General features: G+C 42.7%; 1 protein-coding gene across 1 annotated transcript in view; it reads left to right on the forward strand.

Annotated features, from left to right (window-relative positions):
• Window positions 1-13706, forward strand: part of lama5 (laminin, alpha 5) — a 319972-nt gene extending 306266 nt beyond the window's left edge. The window contains exons 73-80 of the mRNA XM_086005633.1: window positions 238-386; window positions 1206-1395; window positions 3777-3929; window positions 5099-5258; window positions 8682-8812; window positions 9945-10038; window positions 11773-11892; window positions 13251-13706. Coding sequence (XP_085861759.1) covers window positions 238-386; window positions 1206-1395; window positions 3777-3929; window positions 5099-5258; window positions 8682-8812; window positions 9945-10038; window positions 11773-11892; window positions 13251-13399 — 1146 coding nt within the window. The 3' untranslated portion in view covers window positions 13400-13706. The remainder of the gene's footprint in view (window positions 1-237; window positions 387-1205; window positions 1396-3776; window positions 3930-5098; window positions 5259-8681; window positions 8813-9944; window positions 10039-11772; window positions 11893-13250) is intronic.
• Window positions 13707-14589: the final 883 nt, after the last annotated feature.

A 14589-nucleotide genomic window follows, 5' to 3' on the forward strand; every position in this document is an offset into this window, starting at 1 on the left:
ATGTGGTTAAATCATTTTAACTTTCCACAGCAAAATTCAGTAAAAATTCCTAGTTTCCTCCACTCCAACTGCAACTGGTGTCCCCTTCTTTCCTCTGGGGAAATGCATACATTTTGTATTTTTTTTGATGTATTATTGTTGAGCTCCTTTGTTTTTGAAGAATGGTGCTTGTTTTCTTAATGTCTGAGAGAGAGCCGTGTGTTTGGTACATATTGCAAGTTTTCTTCTGTTTTGAAGGCTATAACCAAGCTTGAGAGCAAACCGCAAACGTCAGAAAGTTGCCGGTTGCCAAAGCAGCCAGCGACAGTCAGCAATGCTCATTACTTCAGGGGCTCCCATCTCAGCCGCTTGGAATATGACAGTATCCCAGATTCCTTCCGTGTGAGGTAAGGTCTTCCAATACTCTCCGCTGCCTTCTTATTGAGTGACTTTGGTCATTAAATTTAAGCTGTCAAATTCGTATTTGCATTGCTCATTTCTGAGCTATATAGTCACTTCTAAGATGGTAAAGAATTTCCTGAAGAAATGATCATCCTTCGATGGATGGAATTATGAGTCGGGCATTTGAGTGGTTGATGTTGAGTGCAAAGTGGAGAGGGAATGAGTTCTCAACAGTGCACATTCTTACAGGGGAGGGTTAATTATAAAACATCAGAGCTACCTGGTTACTCAGTACATCTCTACTCTATAGACTTCTGTGTTAATAGAAGCTTCCTTTATCCACTTTAGAGTACTTGGACCTCTCAAGAATATAATTTAGTCTTCTGTTCTTCATGCCTTCCTAATCCATTACTGATTCACTGGATAATACAAGACCAGGGTATCCAATCTGCAGCCCTAGGGTCACATGTTCCCCTCCTGCCAATCCGGCCTCCAGAGCCCAGGCAACTCAGTCACGTGTGAACTTGTATCTATTATTCTGTTGGTCTAGAAGTCTGGAAAGGGGTATTTTTAGAGCTGTTGTCTCATTGGTGGATAAATGCTCAAGCAGAACACCCTCTACTGATATTAGCAACTTGAGATAGGTGCAAATTAATGAGAACATGAAAATAAACTTTAAAGAAAAGCTTGGACGCTCCTGACATAAGAGAATGCTTGTACAAACAAGTGGTATTGTCTCGTTCAGGAGAACTGTCCTAATCTTAATGTGTCTTTGTGAATGTGAGAGGGCATTGATGCTATTTTCTTTAATGTTGGTTCTCCAGGTCTAGTTTCTCCATGGAAGTTCGCTGTAATTCATCCCATGGGATGCTTTTCTATGTATCCAATGAACTGGAAACCTCCTTCATGGCTCTCTTGATTGCCAGAGGCCGTTTTGTCTTCATGTTTGATATCAAAAGGAAGAAATTGAGAATTGCAAGTAAAGAAAAGTATAATGATGGAAAGTGGCACACAGTAAGTATTGCAAACACAGAGTATCGGGCCTTGAAATAATTTCTACTCACAATACTGTATCTTACTTTTCGATTTTTAGTTATTGAAACACTTTTCTACCCTTGATGCAGATTAGAATTACTTCACAGATTACAATCACTTCAATCTTCCATTTGGATTTTTGTTCAGTACAAGAAAGAATGGCTTGAATTAATTGAAGGAATTTAAAAATGTTCAGAATAATGGGTCGTCCATTTAAGACAGAGATGAGGAGGAATTTCTTCTGAGGGTCGTGAATCTTTGGAATTCTCTACCTCAGAGAGCTGTGGAGGCTGAGTCAGTGAATATATTCAAGGCCGAGATAGACAGATATTTGAACTGCAGGGGAGTCGAGGGTTATGGGGCGCGGGCGGGAAAGTGGAGTTGAGGCCAAGATCAGATCAGCCATGATCTTATTGAATGGCGGAGCAGGCTCGAGGGGCCGAATGGCCTATTCCTGCTCCTATTTCTTATGTTCTTAAAACTTCCTTTCATATTTGAAATCACATTATAACAATACCCTGGCTTTATTTTTAAGATTTATTTTGGAAAATAGGCTATTATTTTAATAGGATTCCTCTGAGATTATGTAACATTGAATATACTTGGGTGTCATATAGAGCATTGTTTAATCTGGTTTCAGCATTAGTGTTTGACTCATTCGTAACACATTGGTAGATGAGAGCTGATTACGAGCGTGGAAGCATTTAGCATTTGATCTAGCAAAATTGAAGCCTCCTTGTGTTAAATCTGGACAGGACGTTAAGAAATGGAAGTTGAAAGTGACTGTGTTTAGAAATTCCCATTACAAGCCAAACTGTTATCATTTTCCTTCTAAACACCGATTTGTCGTGCAAAATCCAGACTTGAGCAAATTCATGAATGAAGTCTAAATTAAACGGTGTTCCTGAAATAAAATCTACACGGCACGGCAGAACATTAAGGTGCCGACTCAATCCACGGTTTCCAATCCTGTCTGTGTCATCATGGCCAACCAGCCAGCCAGCAGAGACCGGGCTTCAATCCACTGGGATCTAGAATTATGGGGGGTAACACCTGGGCTGCACTCTCAGCTCCTTAGTAACGAGTTCAAGTACCAGGTTGGCAGAGGCTTGCAAGCAGCTCACGTTGGCATCCCTCACAGATGGAAATGGCTTTCTATTGGGAAAAGAGCCTACAACAGTGAGAAGGAATAGCTTTGAAAATGGGGAGATTTACAACATAATAAATGAATCGAAGATGATTGGAGACCTACATAAAAATGCTTAGAGTTGTACTTCAACTTTCTAATTTTTTTTTAATGACTGATCACACATATTTTATTTGTTAAGCAGCAATGCTTGAAGGACAAACCTGTCCTTATTTAAAGAACAGGAATGTTATTCAGATGTGTGCTGGAACCAGGAAATGAAAGACTGAGACAAGTTATTGGGTTTCCTAATCTTCATACTCTGCATTCAGTTCCAAGTCACATGGCATTGAGGAAAAACAGTCTTCTGTGACCTAGAAATTCAGCCGCGCAGCGCCCGTTTTATCGGGCACTAAACGGCCTCCAATATGGCGCACGCTCATTACGAGTCGGATGCACACCGCCAGCCATATTGGTAAAGGCCGAAAGGTCAGCGTGCAGTACCAGCGGCACTCGGGAAAAACTAGGCCGCAACCAACAAAGTAAGTATTTAAAGTATACGTACCCGAATGTGGAGCCGGGAGGAGCAGGAGTGCGCTCCCATACCCCACATTTTTTTTAATTCATTGACGGAATGTGGATGTTGCTGGCGAGGCAAGCATTTATTACCCCTCGAGAAGGTGGTGGTGAGCCGCCACCTTGAATACAACTGAATGACAGAGGGCAGTTAAAAGTCAACCACATCAATGTTGTGGGTCTGGAGTCACATAGAGGCCAGACCGGGTAAGGACAGCAGATTTCTTTCCCTAAAGGGCATTAGTGAACCCGATGGGTTTTTACGACAATCCGGTAGTTTCATGGTCACCGTTACTGATACTAGCTTTTTATTCCAGGTTTATTTAATTAACTGAATTTAAATTCCCCAGCTGCCGATTTGAACTGCTGTCTCTGGATCATTCGTCCAGGCCCCTGCATTACTCGTCCAGTAACATAACCACTCTGCTACTGTACCCACATTCAAAGCACTGCCAAAATTGTGTGTAGGCCTATGTGTTTGGCTGGGGAGCTGTGCATTTACTCAAATCATAATCAGGCATATACTAGCTATACATGAAGAGATTTGCATATGTCTGAGCAAACGTAACTGGATAGGTTTCAAACTGAATAAGTTTGTAATAACTTGCGTTTCATTGCATCAGAATTTGCCTGTAACTGTAACTTGTATCATTTCTAGATATTTTTCAGTAGAGACAAGAACCAAGGGCAGTTGGTGATAGATGGTCTGCGAGCACAAACCAGCACTATCTCGGCCACAGCTTCCTTAGATGTCAGAGCTCCATTCTACGTGGGTGCAGTGCCAACAGGAAAAGCAAAAAGGATTGCTCAGGTAAAAAGCGCAGTTCGGCTTAATTGCAAATTTAACTTTCGAAATCCTTTGGCTGGATTTTCATCCATTATCCCATCTGAGTTCAGGCAGGATAGCGGCGGGAAACAAAAGAATATTAGGTGCTCAGACCTACTGTTGTGTTCCCACCCCAGTCACGACAGCCTGTTAATTACAATGGGTAGACGGGGCCCAGCAAGCTACCCCATTTCCCTGCCATCGGTTGATTCCACCCACCTCGTGGACCATCAGGAAAGGGTCCCTGGGGCAGCAGTGGAAGACCAGGCTGGCGCAGCCCCTTCAGAGGGACATGGCCAGTGAACCTCGGATCCTTATCTTTTTGGACCTTGGTCTGTCCAAGTCCACATGTGGAGCTTCCCTTGCCCCCCCATTCAATATGAGCTTTGAAGGCAAAAAACGCAATCCAGTGCAAAAATGAGGAAATTGTGCCAGGTATTCAGTTCAAGAATTTGGCATGCATTCTGGGGCCTTAATTAGGCTGTGGCACATAATGTGCACCGGCAGTGTAGCGCACAGAATGCAGCCGGCAGCAAAATCGTGAAGTGGGCACAAAATGCCCTCAAGGCCTGTTCACCCTATTTTCCGTTTTCCTCCACATCTGTTCTGTGCAAGCATTATAGCCGATTATAAAATCTCTCTATGAATGTGATGGTTCGAATAGAAAGGATTGGCCTAGTGATCCAATTTTTTCCCCCTTCCCTCCTTTTTATCCTGACAAATAAATGTGAAGGATATGGGATGTTTTGTCATGCTAAAGGTTTTAAATGAATGCAGGTTGTCGAAGGTGCTGACTCTTTGCTGGGGCAGAGCTCCAGGGGGCCGTTTGACCTCCACCATCTTGCCCAAGTAGCCATTCTTCACAGGAGCCGAGGCGGCGAGTGTTGGCAGGCTTTTCAACATCAAAGGATGGGTCCTCACCCAGCGGTGAGCACCAGACAGCGACCACCTCTTTACCCCTTCCTAACCCAAGGGGCCAGTTGTCGTGCCCCAATCACTATACCCACTGAAATTGGCTAACTCAGCATCAGCTCGGGATCGACTGGAAGCAGCCTAGCCCACTTGAAGAGATTGTATTCAGTGTAGACGTGACTATTAGTGTTATATTTTGATCATTGACTAAAGTTAAGTCTCTTTATTGCTTCTTTGTACAGGGTGCTTCTGCTTCTCGGTTTAATGGTTGTATCCGAAACTTCCAACTAGATGGAAAAGCTATGGAACCTCCGTCACGCACTTACGATGTAACGCCATGTTTTGAGGGCAGTCTCGAAACAGGAACATTTTTTTCCGCTGCAGGAGGCTATGTAATTATAGGTATTAAAACTGAAATACTGTACTTACATTTCTACTTTCATCTCAATTGAGATCAGCCCACCACTATTTATTTATTCTAAAAATTTGCATTTTTAAATTATTACCAACGCGTTTCCAATTTTATATCTGAATTACAGGTTCCTTTTTTTTTGCCGTCTTTCCCTTGATAAACCACGACGTCATGCTTCAGATCTCATTATACACTGGTCTTTCTATTGCCAATTTTCTCCCCCCCCCCCCCCCCGGTTCCTGAGAACAGTGCCATCCTGCTGGCCACAGTTCTAAGGGCTTTTGATATCTCGCCCAAGTCACTGTTACTAACTTCCGAGGGAAGACAGTGAGTGTATCAACTGCATTTATTTTAATGCAAGGAGTCTTGCGAATAAGGTGGATGAACTGAAGGTGTTGATGAACACATGGGAGTATGATATAGTTGCTATCACGGAGACACGGTTGAGGGAGGGGCAAGACTGGCAGCTCAATATTCCGGGGTATAGAATATAGAGGGGGGTGGTAAAAGAGGAGGGGGTGTCGCAATATTAATTAAGGAGCCAATTACTGCTGTAAGGAGGGATGATATATTAACAGGTTCCTCTAATGAGGCCATATGGGTAGAACTTAAAAACAAAAAGGGGGCAAGCACTTTGCTGGGAGTGTACTATAGGCCCCCAAACAGTCAGGGGGAGATAGAGGAACAGATATGTAGGCAAATCTCAGAGAACTGTGCAAATAATAGGGTAATAATAGTGGGGGATTTCAACTTCCCCAATATTAACTGGGATAGTCAGAGTGTGAAAGGCTTAGAGGGTGCAGAATTCTTAAAGTGCATCCAGGAGAGCTTTTTGAGCCAGCATGTAGAAAGTCCTACAAGAGAGGGGGCGGTACTGGACCTAATTCTAGAGAATGTGGCTGGGCAAGTGGTAGAAGTGTTAGTAGGTGAGCACTTTGGTGACAGTGACCATAATTCGGTGAGATTTAAGGTAGTCATGGAAAAGGACAGAGATGGACCGGAAATAAAGGTTCTAAATTGGGGGAAGGCCGATTTTAATATGATAAGGCAGGAGCTGGCCAAAGTGAACTGGGATCAGCTACTTGTAGGAAAATCCACATCGGAGCAATGGGAGTCTTTCAGAAAGGAAATTGAGAGAGTACAACGGTCAAGGGTGGGACCAACAAGCCCAGGGAACCTTGGATGTCAAGGGATATACGAGAATGGATTAGGAAAAAAAGGAGGGCTTTTGGCAGATACAAAGGACTAAAGACAGAGGAAGCCCTAGAGGAGTATAAAAAGTGCAGGGGGATACTTAAAAAAGAAATTAGGAGAGCGAGGAGGGGCCATGAAATAACACTGGCGAGCAAAATAAAGGAAAATCCTAAGGTGTTTTATAAGTATATTAAGGGCAAGAGGATAACTAGGGAAAGAGTAGGGCCCATTAGGGACCAAAGTGGCAATCTGTGTGGAGACAGATGATGTAGGTGGGGTTTTAAATGAATTTTTTGCATCTGTGTTCACTATGGAGAAGGACGATGTAGACATAGAAATCGGGCAGGGGGACTGTGATATACTTGAACATATTAGCATCGAGAGGGAGGAGGTACTGGCGGTTTGAGCAGGCTTAAAAGTGGATAAATCCCCAGGCCCGGACGAGATGTATCCCAGGCTGCTGTGTGAGGCAAAGGAGGAGATTGCAGGGGCTCTGACACAAATTTTCAAAACCTCTCTGGCCACAGGGGATGTGCCAGAGGACTGGAGAACAGCTAACGTAGTACCATTATTCAAGAAGGGTAGTAGGGATAAACCAGGGAATTACAGGCCAGTGAGCCTAACATCAGTGGTAAGGAAATTATTGGAAAAAATTCTGAGGGACAGAATTAGTCTCCACTTGGAGAGGCAAGGATTAATCAGGGATAGTCAGCATGGCTTTGTCAAGGGAAGATCATGTCTGACTAATTGGATTGAATTTTTCGAGGGAGTGACTAGGTGTGTGGATGAGGGTAGTGCAGTGGATGTGGTATACATGGATTTCAGCAAGGCTTTCGATAAAGTCCCGCATAGGAGACTGGTCAAGAAGGTAAGAGCCCATGGGATCCAGGGTGCCTTGGCACATTGGATCCAAAACTGGCTTAATGGCAGAAGGCAGAGGGTGATGGTCGAAGGTTGTTTTTGTGACTGGAAGCCTGTGTCCAGTGGGGTACCGCAGGGATTGGTGCTGGGTCCCTTACTGTTTGTGGTCTACATTAATGATTTGGATGTGAATGTAAAAGGTATGATCAGTAAGTTCGCAGATGACACGAAAATTGATGGGGTAGTAAATAGCGAGGAGGGTAGCCTCAGTCTGCAGGACGATATAGATGGGTTGGTCAGATGGGCGGAATAGTGGCTAATGGAATTTAACCCTGAAAAGTGTGAGGTGATGCATTTTGGAGGGACTAACAAGGCAAGGGAATACACAATGAATGGTAAGACCCTAGGAAAGACAGAGGATCAGAGGGACCTTGGTGTGCATGTACATAGATCCTTGAAGGCAGCAGAACAGGTGGATAAGGTGGTTAAAAAGGCATATGGGATACTTGCCTTCATTAGCCGAGGCATAGAATATAAGAGCAGGGAGGTTATGATGGAGCTGTACAAAACGCTGGTTAGGCCACAGCTGGAATACTGTGTGCAGTTCTGGTCTCCACACTACAGGAAGGATGTGATTGCTTTGGAGAGGGTGCAGAGGAGATTCACCAGGATGTTACCTGGGCTGGAGCGCTTCAGCTATGAAGAGAGACTGGACAGGCTGGGGTTGTTTTCCTTGGAGCAGAGAAGGCTGAGGGGGACCTGATTGATGTGTACAAAATTATGAGGGGCATAGATAGGGTAGATAGAAAGGAACTTTTTCCCTTAGTAGAGGGGTCAATAACAAGAGGGCATAGATTCAAGGTAAGGGGCAGGAGGTTTAGAGGGGATTTGAGGAAAAACGTTTTCACCCAGAGGGTGGTTGGAATCTGGAACTCACTGCCTGAAAGGGTGGTAGAGGCAGGAACCCTCACAACATTCAAGAAGCATTTAGATGAGCACTTGAAATGCCATAGCATACAAGGCTACAGACCAAGTGCTGGAAAATGGGATTAGATTAGACAGGGCCTGATGGGCGGCGCGGACGCGATGGGCCTCTTTCTGTGCTGTATAACTCTATGACTCTATGCAGGAGACACCAGAGCCAACCCACATCCTGTCCTCATCCGACGATCATACGTGACTTCTTTCAAAGAGCCAGCACAGGCATGATGGGTCGTATCATTCTATTACCCTTTCCAGCAGGAATCACTGGATAGTGAGCAGGAGGGGGACCCACTGGTGATTTGTTTTCCCATGTGTGCTGCCACTTTTTATTCTAATTGTCGCCAGCAATATTTTTTTTTTTTTTAAACTTTTAGATGAGTCTTTTGTTCTTGGCAAAGACTATGAGCTGATGCTTGAAGTACGGCCCAGGAGTTTGTCAGGTGTATTTTTCCATGTGGGAAGAAAACGAAGCCATTACTTCAGTCTGTACGTAGAGAATGGAAAGGTGAGTGACTTGATCTCCTTTTAAGACTGAATAATTTAACAAAGTTTACTGTTCAGAAAAACCTGAGCACATCTTCAAAATTTAAAGTACCAGTCCGGGTGATGAAGACTTTTTTTTGGCTCAATCATGATTTAGAGGAAGATCTGTTTGGATCCGACCTTTTAACCTGGAAATCTAACCTTCCTTGTCCAAATAAAGTGGCACTGTTGTATCACCTGAACACACATTTCTACTGACCTGTATGATATGCCATGGATTTTACATGCCTAAATGACCTGTAACAAAATATTCTAATAGTCTGTAACGAACATCAAAATTACATGCACATCATGAAGTGTTCATGGTTCACCACAAGCACATGTACACGTATTTATATTGGATTGTGCAAAGTTTTCATACTTTCTTGGGCACTTGCAACTACACAGAGATTCTGATAGAGTTCAGTACATTTTGTGTAGAATTCTTCTTCTTCTTAGGCAGTCCCTCGGAACCAAGGATGACTTGTGTAGAATAGCTAGCGACGAGCGACCACTACTGAATGTATATAGGGCCTTTTATGGAACTGAACATCGCAAAGCGCTTTACAAGTGAAGCAGTTTACATCAAGCAAGAAGTAGGAGAGAAATTAGGGGAGGTGACTAAAAGAATGGTTGAAGAGATAAATTTTACAGGATGTTTTTGAAGGAAGTGAAAGCTGTAGCATTGTCACGAGCAACGTCATCCTGGGCAAAGGACTCGAGTCGAGCAGAGAGGGTGGCTATGGGGCCTTAGCCTGAATCTCACCTGCCTGCAGTACATACTATGTGTAGCAGACCTTGCAGATACTGTGGACCTGTCTGTTGATCCAAGCCTTAACTCCAGCTCTGGAGGGTTAGGGTGCTCAACTATAGACCAGTGTTTGAAATATATGCAAATGACATTAGGAGCAAAATATCCTAAAATAACAAGTTACTTTAATTTTAAAGTTCAAAACAAAGTCTGGTTAAATGGATAGTCCAAAGTTACCCTTCCATTTATGATAAAGTGATGTACTTAAAGGAAGCCGTTTACAGTTCAGTTTGCTGCCTGTGTAGGTAATGGGTTGGATTTCCATGTACTGGTTACTGATCCTCTTCTACTTTTCCTCTCTTAGGTTATAGTGCAGTTAAATAATGGAGCTGGGGAGTTCTCTGCATCCGTCAATCCACAACAGTCTCTCTGTGACGGACAGTGGCATCGCATTGCAGGTAAGAGTGAAGTGCGCATGTGTGCACTAGCCTAATGCCTGTCATCAGGTGGGTCCATCCTTTTCAGGTAGAGCTGGAGTCCACTGCTGAGATCGTTCCATTCTATGTCTTCAATTACATCAGCAAGTTCTTTCTATAGGATGGAGGCCCATTACGCATAAGAGAGTAGCATGTAAAGTTAAAGCACATAGGACTGGGGGTAAGGTACTGACTTGGATAGAGAACTGGTTGGCAGACAGGAAGCAAAGAGTTGGAATAAACGGGTCTTTTTCCAAGTGGCAGGCAGTGACTAGTGGGGTACCGCAGGGATCGGTGCTAGGACCCCAGCTATTCACAAAATATATTAATGATCTAGACGAGGGAACTAGATGTAATATCTCCAAGTTTGCAGACGACACAAAGCTGGGTGGGCGTGTGCACTGTGAGGAGGATGCCGAGAAACTCCAGTATGATTTGGACAGGTTGGGTGATTGGGCAGATGCAGTATAATGTGGATAAATGCAAGGTTATCCACTTTGGTGGCAAAAACAGGAAGGCAGATTATTATCTGAACGGCAATAGAGTGGGAGAAGGGGAAGTGCCACGAGACCTGGGTGTCCTTGTGCACCAGTCGCTGCAGGTGAGCATGCAGGTGCAGCAGGCGGTTAAGGCAAATGGTATGTTGGCCTTCGTAGCGAGAGGATTCGAGTACAGGAGCACAGATGTCTTGCTGCAGGTGTACAGGGCCTTGGTGAGACCACACCTTGAGTATTGTGTGCAGTTTTGGTCGCCTTATCTGTGGAAGGATGTTCTTGCCATGGAGGGAGTGCAGCGAAGATTCACCAGACTGATACCTGGGATGGCAGTAATGACATATGAGAGATTGGGCTTATACTCGCTGGAGTTTAGAAGAATGAGAGGGGATCTCATTGAAACTTATAAAATTCTAACAGGACGAGACAGACTAGATGCAGGAAGGATGTTCCCGATGGCGGGGAGTCCAGAATCAGGGGTCACAGTCTAAAGATAAGGGGTAAGCCATTTAGGACTGAGATGAGGAGGAATTTCTTCACCCAGAGTGGTGAACATGTGGAATTCTCTACCACAGTTGAGGCCAATTCATTAAATATATTCAAGAAGGAGTTAGATATATTTCTTAAGGCGAAAGGGATCAAGGGATATGGGGAGAAGGCAGGGACAGGGTACTGAGTTTGGATGATCAGCCATGATCTCATTAAATGGCGGAGCAGGCTCGAGGGGCCGAATGACCTACTCCTGCTCCTATTTTTTTCTATACCCTGGGTCTATTGCCCCTTTACATTGTCGAGCAGCTTCCTAGGGAATCCTGTGGTGGTGGGGAAATGGGATGGTTATGTTGCAAGAAGGCTCAGCTATACAAATGAGGCAGAAGGAAGCATAACCAGCCCACCTGCCTCATTTAAATTTCTCAAACTCTGGCAGATGCCCATTTGGAGGAACTTTGGTAAGTGAGCCATAAGACACCCGGTGCTCAACCATGAGACTGGAGTCAGGAAAAGGGCAACGACCTGTTCTTTGTAACTGGATGCCTTCTGGCTGCTGTTTTGGGGTTCGATTCAAACCTGGATCACAGCGGTGTAATATATGTTTGCCAACCCAGTATGCCACTTGACCCTATGCTGTAGATCTATTTTAATGCACCCAAATATCCATCTTTAGTGTAAATTGCCATAAAGATGCATTTGTAACAATCTGATTTGTTTCCCCTCATTATAGTTATCAAAAGGAAGAATGTGATACAACTTGATGTGGACACTGAGAGTAACTACACAGTGGGACCTTCACTCACTCCTCATACCAATTCCAAAGAGATTCTTTATGTGGGAGGTATACCAGGTGAGTTACAATTACTGAATTTATTTTATTTTCAGTTGCATATCTTAATAGTTGAGTATATTTTTATCCTCCCTAATCTGTTGTGTAGTGTTTTCCCTGGAGTTAGTGTCATCTTAGTTTATGATCGTTTCTAATGAGTCTGCTTACTTTTATTTGAAGTCTCTCATTCCCTGATCACTATCCAAAGACCTCTGCTGGAAGGGGTTTGTGTAGACCAGGTGAAGACCAATATCATGGTTAAATAGTCCCAACGTTCACCATCTAGGCTTACACGTGAAGAATATCCACATTAATGAGGTATACAAGGTTGATGGGTACCCCAAAAACCTCAGGTTCCTTCAAGAGGAGAAAAAGAATTGACTGGAGGAGAAAATAAAAATTAGAATTTTACACTAAGGAATTGGAGCAAATGGAGGGGAAGATTAAATGCCAATTGTTGTGATTTAAAAAAATCATTTTAGAATATTATTTGTTTTCTGCAAAGGGATAGAGACAGGTTAAGTGGGTGGGCAAGAACATGGCAGATGGAATATAATGTGGAGAAATGTGAAATTATCCACTTTGGCAGGAAAAATAGAAAAGCAGAATATTTTTTTAAATGGTGAGAGATTGGGAAATGTTGGTATTCAGAGGAACCTAGTGTCCTTGTACACAAATGACAAAGTTAACATGCAGGTACAGCAAGCCATTAGGAAAGCAAATGGTATGTTGGCCTTTATTACAAAAGGATTGGAGTGCAAGAGAAAAAAAGTCTTACTGCAATTATATAGGATCTTGGCGAGACCACATTCGGAGTACTGTATAGTTTTGGTCTCCTTATTCAAGGAACGATATACCTGCCTTAGAGGGAGTGTAACGAAGGTTCACTGCACCAATTCCTGGGATGGGAAGGGGGGGATTGGCCTATGAGGAGAGATTGAGTAGACTAGACCTATATTCCCCAGAGTTTAGAAGAATGAGAGGTGATACGGTGGTGGGGGAAAACGGGGCAGAGGGGAGGCGAGGAAAGACAGAGAAGTGACCAAGAACTGAAATTTGTGGAGTGAACAATCTAGGTTAACTGCTCCAGGTCAAATTATCACTTTGCAATTTGATTGATATACAATATTTTAATTATTCCTGCCGTAAATACATCCAGAATCAATTAAATTACATTATTTCCAAATAGCCTCAGTCCTTGGTGACAGCTGGTTTCTTTGCAGGTAGTAATTGGACATAATTCAGGTCAATACTTAGTGAAAATTGCCATCAAAATAAACAATCTATTACAAAGTAACCAATTTATGAAAAACACTTTGTAGTTTTGATCTTGTCATTTTTGCATAGATATCAAAACATTTCCTTTTTTTGTATTTCAGACACAGTGCAAATTCCAATGTTGTCTTCTATACGTTACTCATTTGTTGGCTGTGTAAAGAATATCCTAATTAATCAAAGTTCTGTACAGTTAAATCGACTGGGATCCATACACGGTGGGGTCAGTACCAGCGGTTGCCCACTGTTGTAAATAGAATGGAAAGAAATAAAAATCAAGAACACTTTACCAGAGCGGTTTTAAGATTTCCAATCCACTTATGCACTTAAATATTTGTACTGTATCAGAATCTTGCTGTGGATTTTTATAAATTTAAGCTATTTTAATGGCCTTTTTATTTGGTATTTTGGGAGGGAAATGGGTAAAATTTATCCTATGACACTGGTTTTACATTATCTTGTAATAATTAAGATCCCTGTTTTACATTTGTAGCACTGACTGTGCAGAACACTGGTACATAATTTTGAGTCAAAATAAAACATATCTATATTAATTCCTATGTGTTGTTTATCCAGTCTGAATTATTCATACTATGACTTAAGGGACAAAATGTGAAGCCACTTCAAAATGAAAATCTTCATTAGTGGAACTTTTTAAACTGAGGCTCGAAGGACTTTGTGATGTAGCCTTATAAAATTTAGAAATTAAAGTTTGATAAAAAAGGAGGTGCCTTGTTGAATTGCCACAATCCCATAAGATAGAAAGGTAGATATTTGTACATTTACTGGTGCCTTCACTCACTTTCTGGCTACCTAGTCAGTAGGTATCCTTACTGGCTGAGGTGGTTGTATACACACATGGAAGGTACTCTAGAATGTGTTAAGTTAGCTGATCTCACCCAGACTACTGATAGAAGCACAAGAAATAACCTCAGTATCCCTGGCTTAGGACACTGGGGGAGTGGCAGAAGGAAAGAGAATAACTCGGGGCTCCTACTAGGCATGCTCATTGTCCACTGATCCTACTGAAACTGTACTCAGGGTAGAGCAGGATCTATGGACTGCAACGACCCTTGAATTTGAATACCCGCTGACCTTCAAATCTGTTCCATATGGAAGGACACGTAATTCTGAACAGTGCAGTGTTTATTCAATTTTAAAGTGTCACCACTATAATTTCCACAGAATCCATCCATGCTTTAACCCAGTTGAGATGTGCTAAAGTAATTTCAAAAAGGTCAGATGAATAAACTCATTTTAGGAAGCACTCATAAGCCTATATTTAGAATACCTAAATTAAGCTGAAGTTCCAATGCTTTAAGGACATCCTAACGTGCTTTTGAAGTCTAGTCAGTTATAAAGTAGTATTGAATGAAAGTTTACAGAATACATACACATGACACAAAACAAATGTAAGCTAGTAGTATAGCACACCAGTGTAAT

Source organism: Somniosus microcephalus, chromosome 13, assembly GCF_052327205.1.
Source record: "Somniosus microcephalus isolate GS21.2 chromosome 13, FLI_Smic_1.0, whole genome shotgun sequence".
NCBI classification, from domain to species: Eukaryota; Metazoa; Chordata; class Chondrichthyes; order Squaliformes; family Somniosidae; genus Somniosus; species Somniosus microcephalus.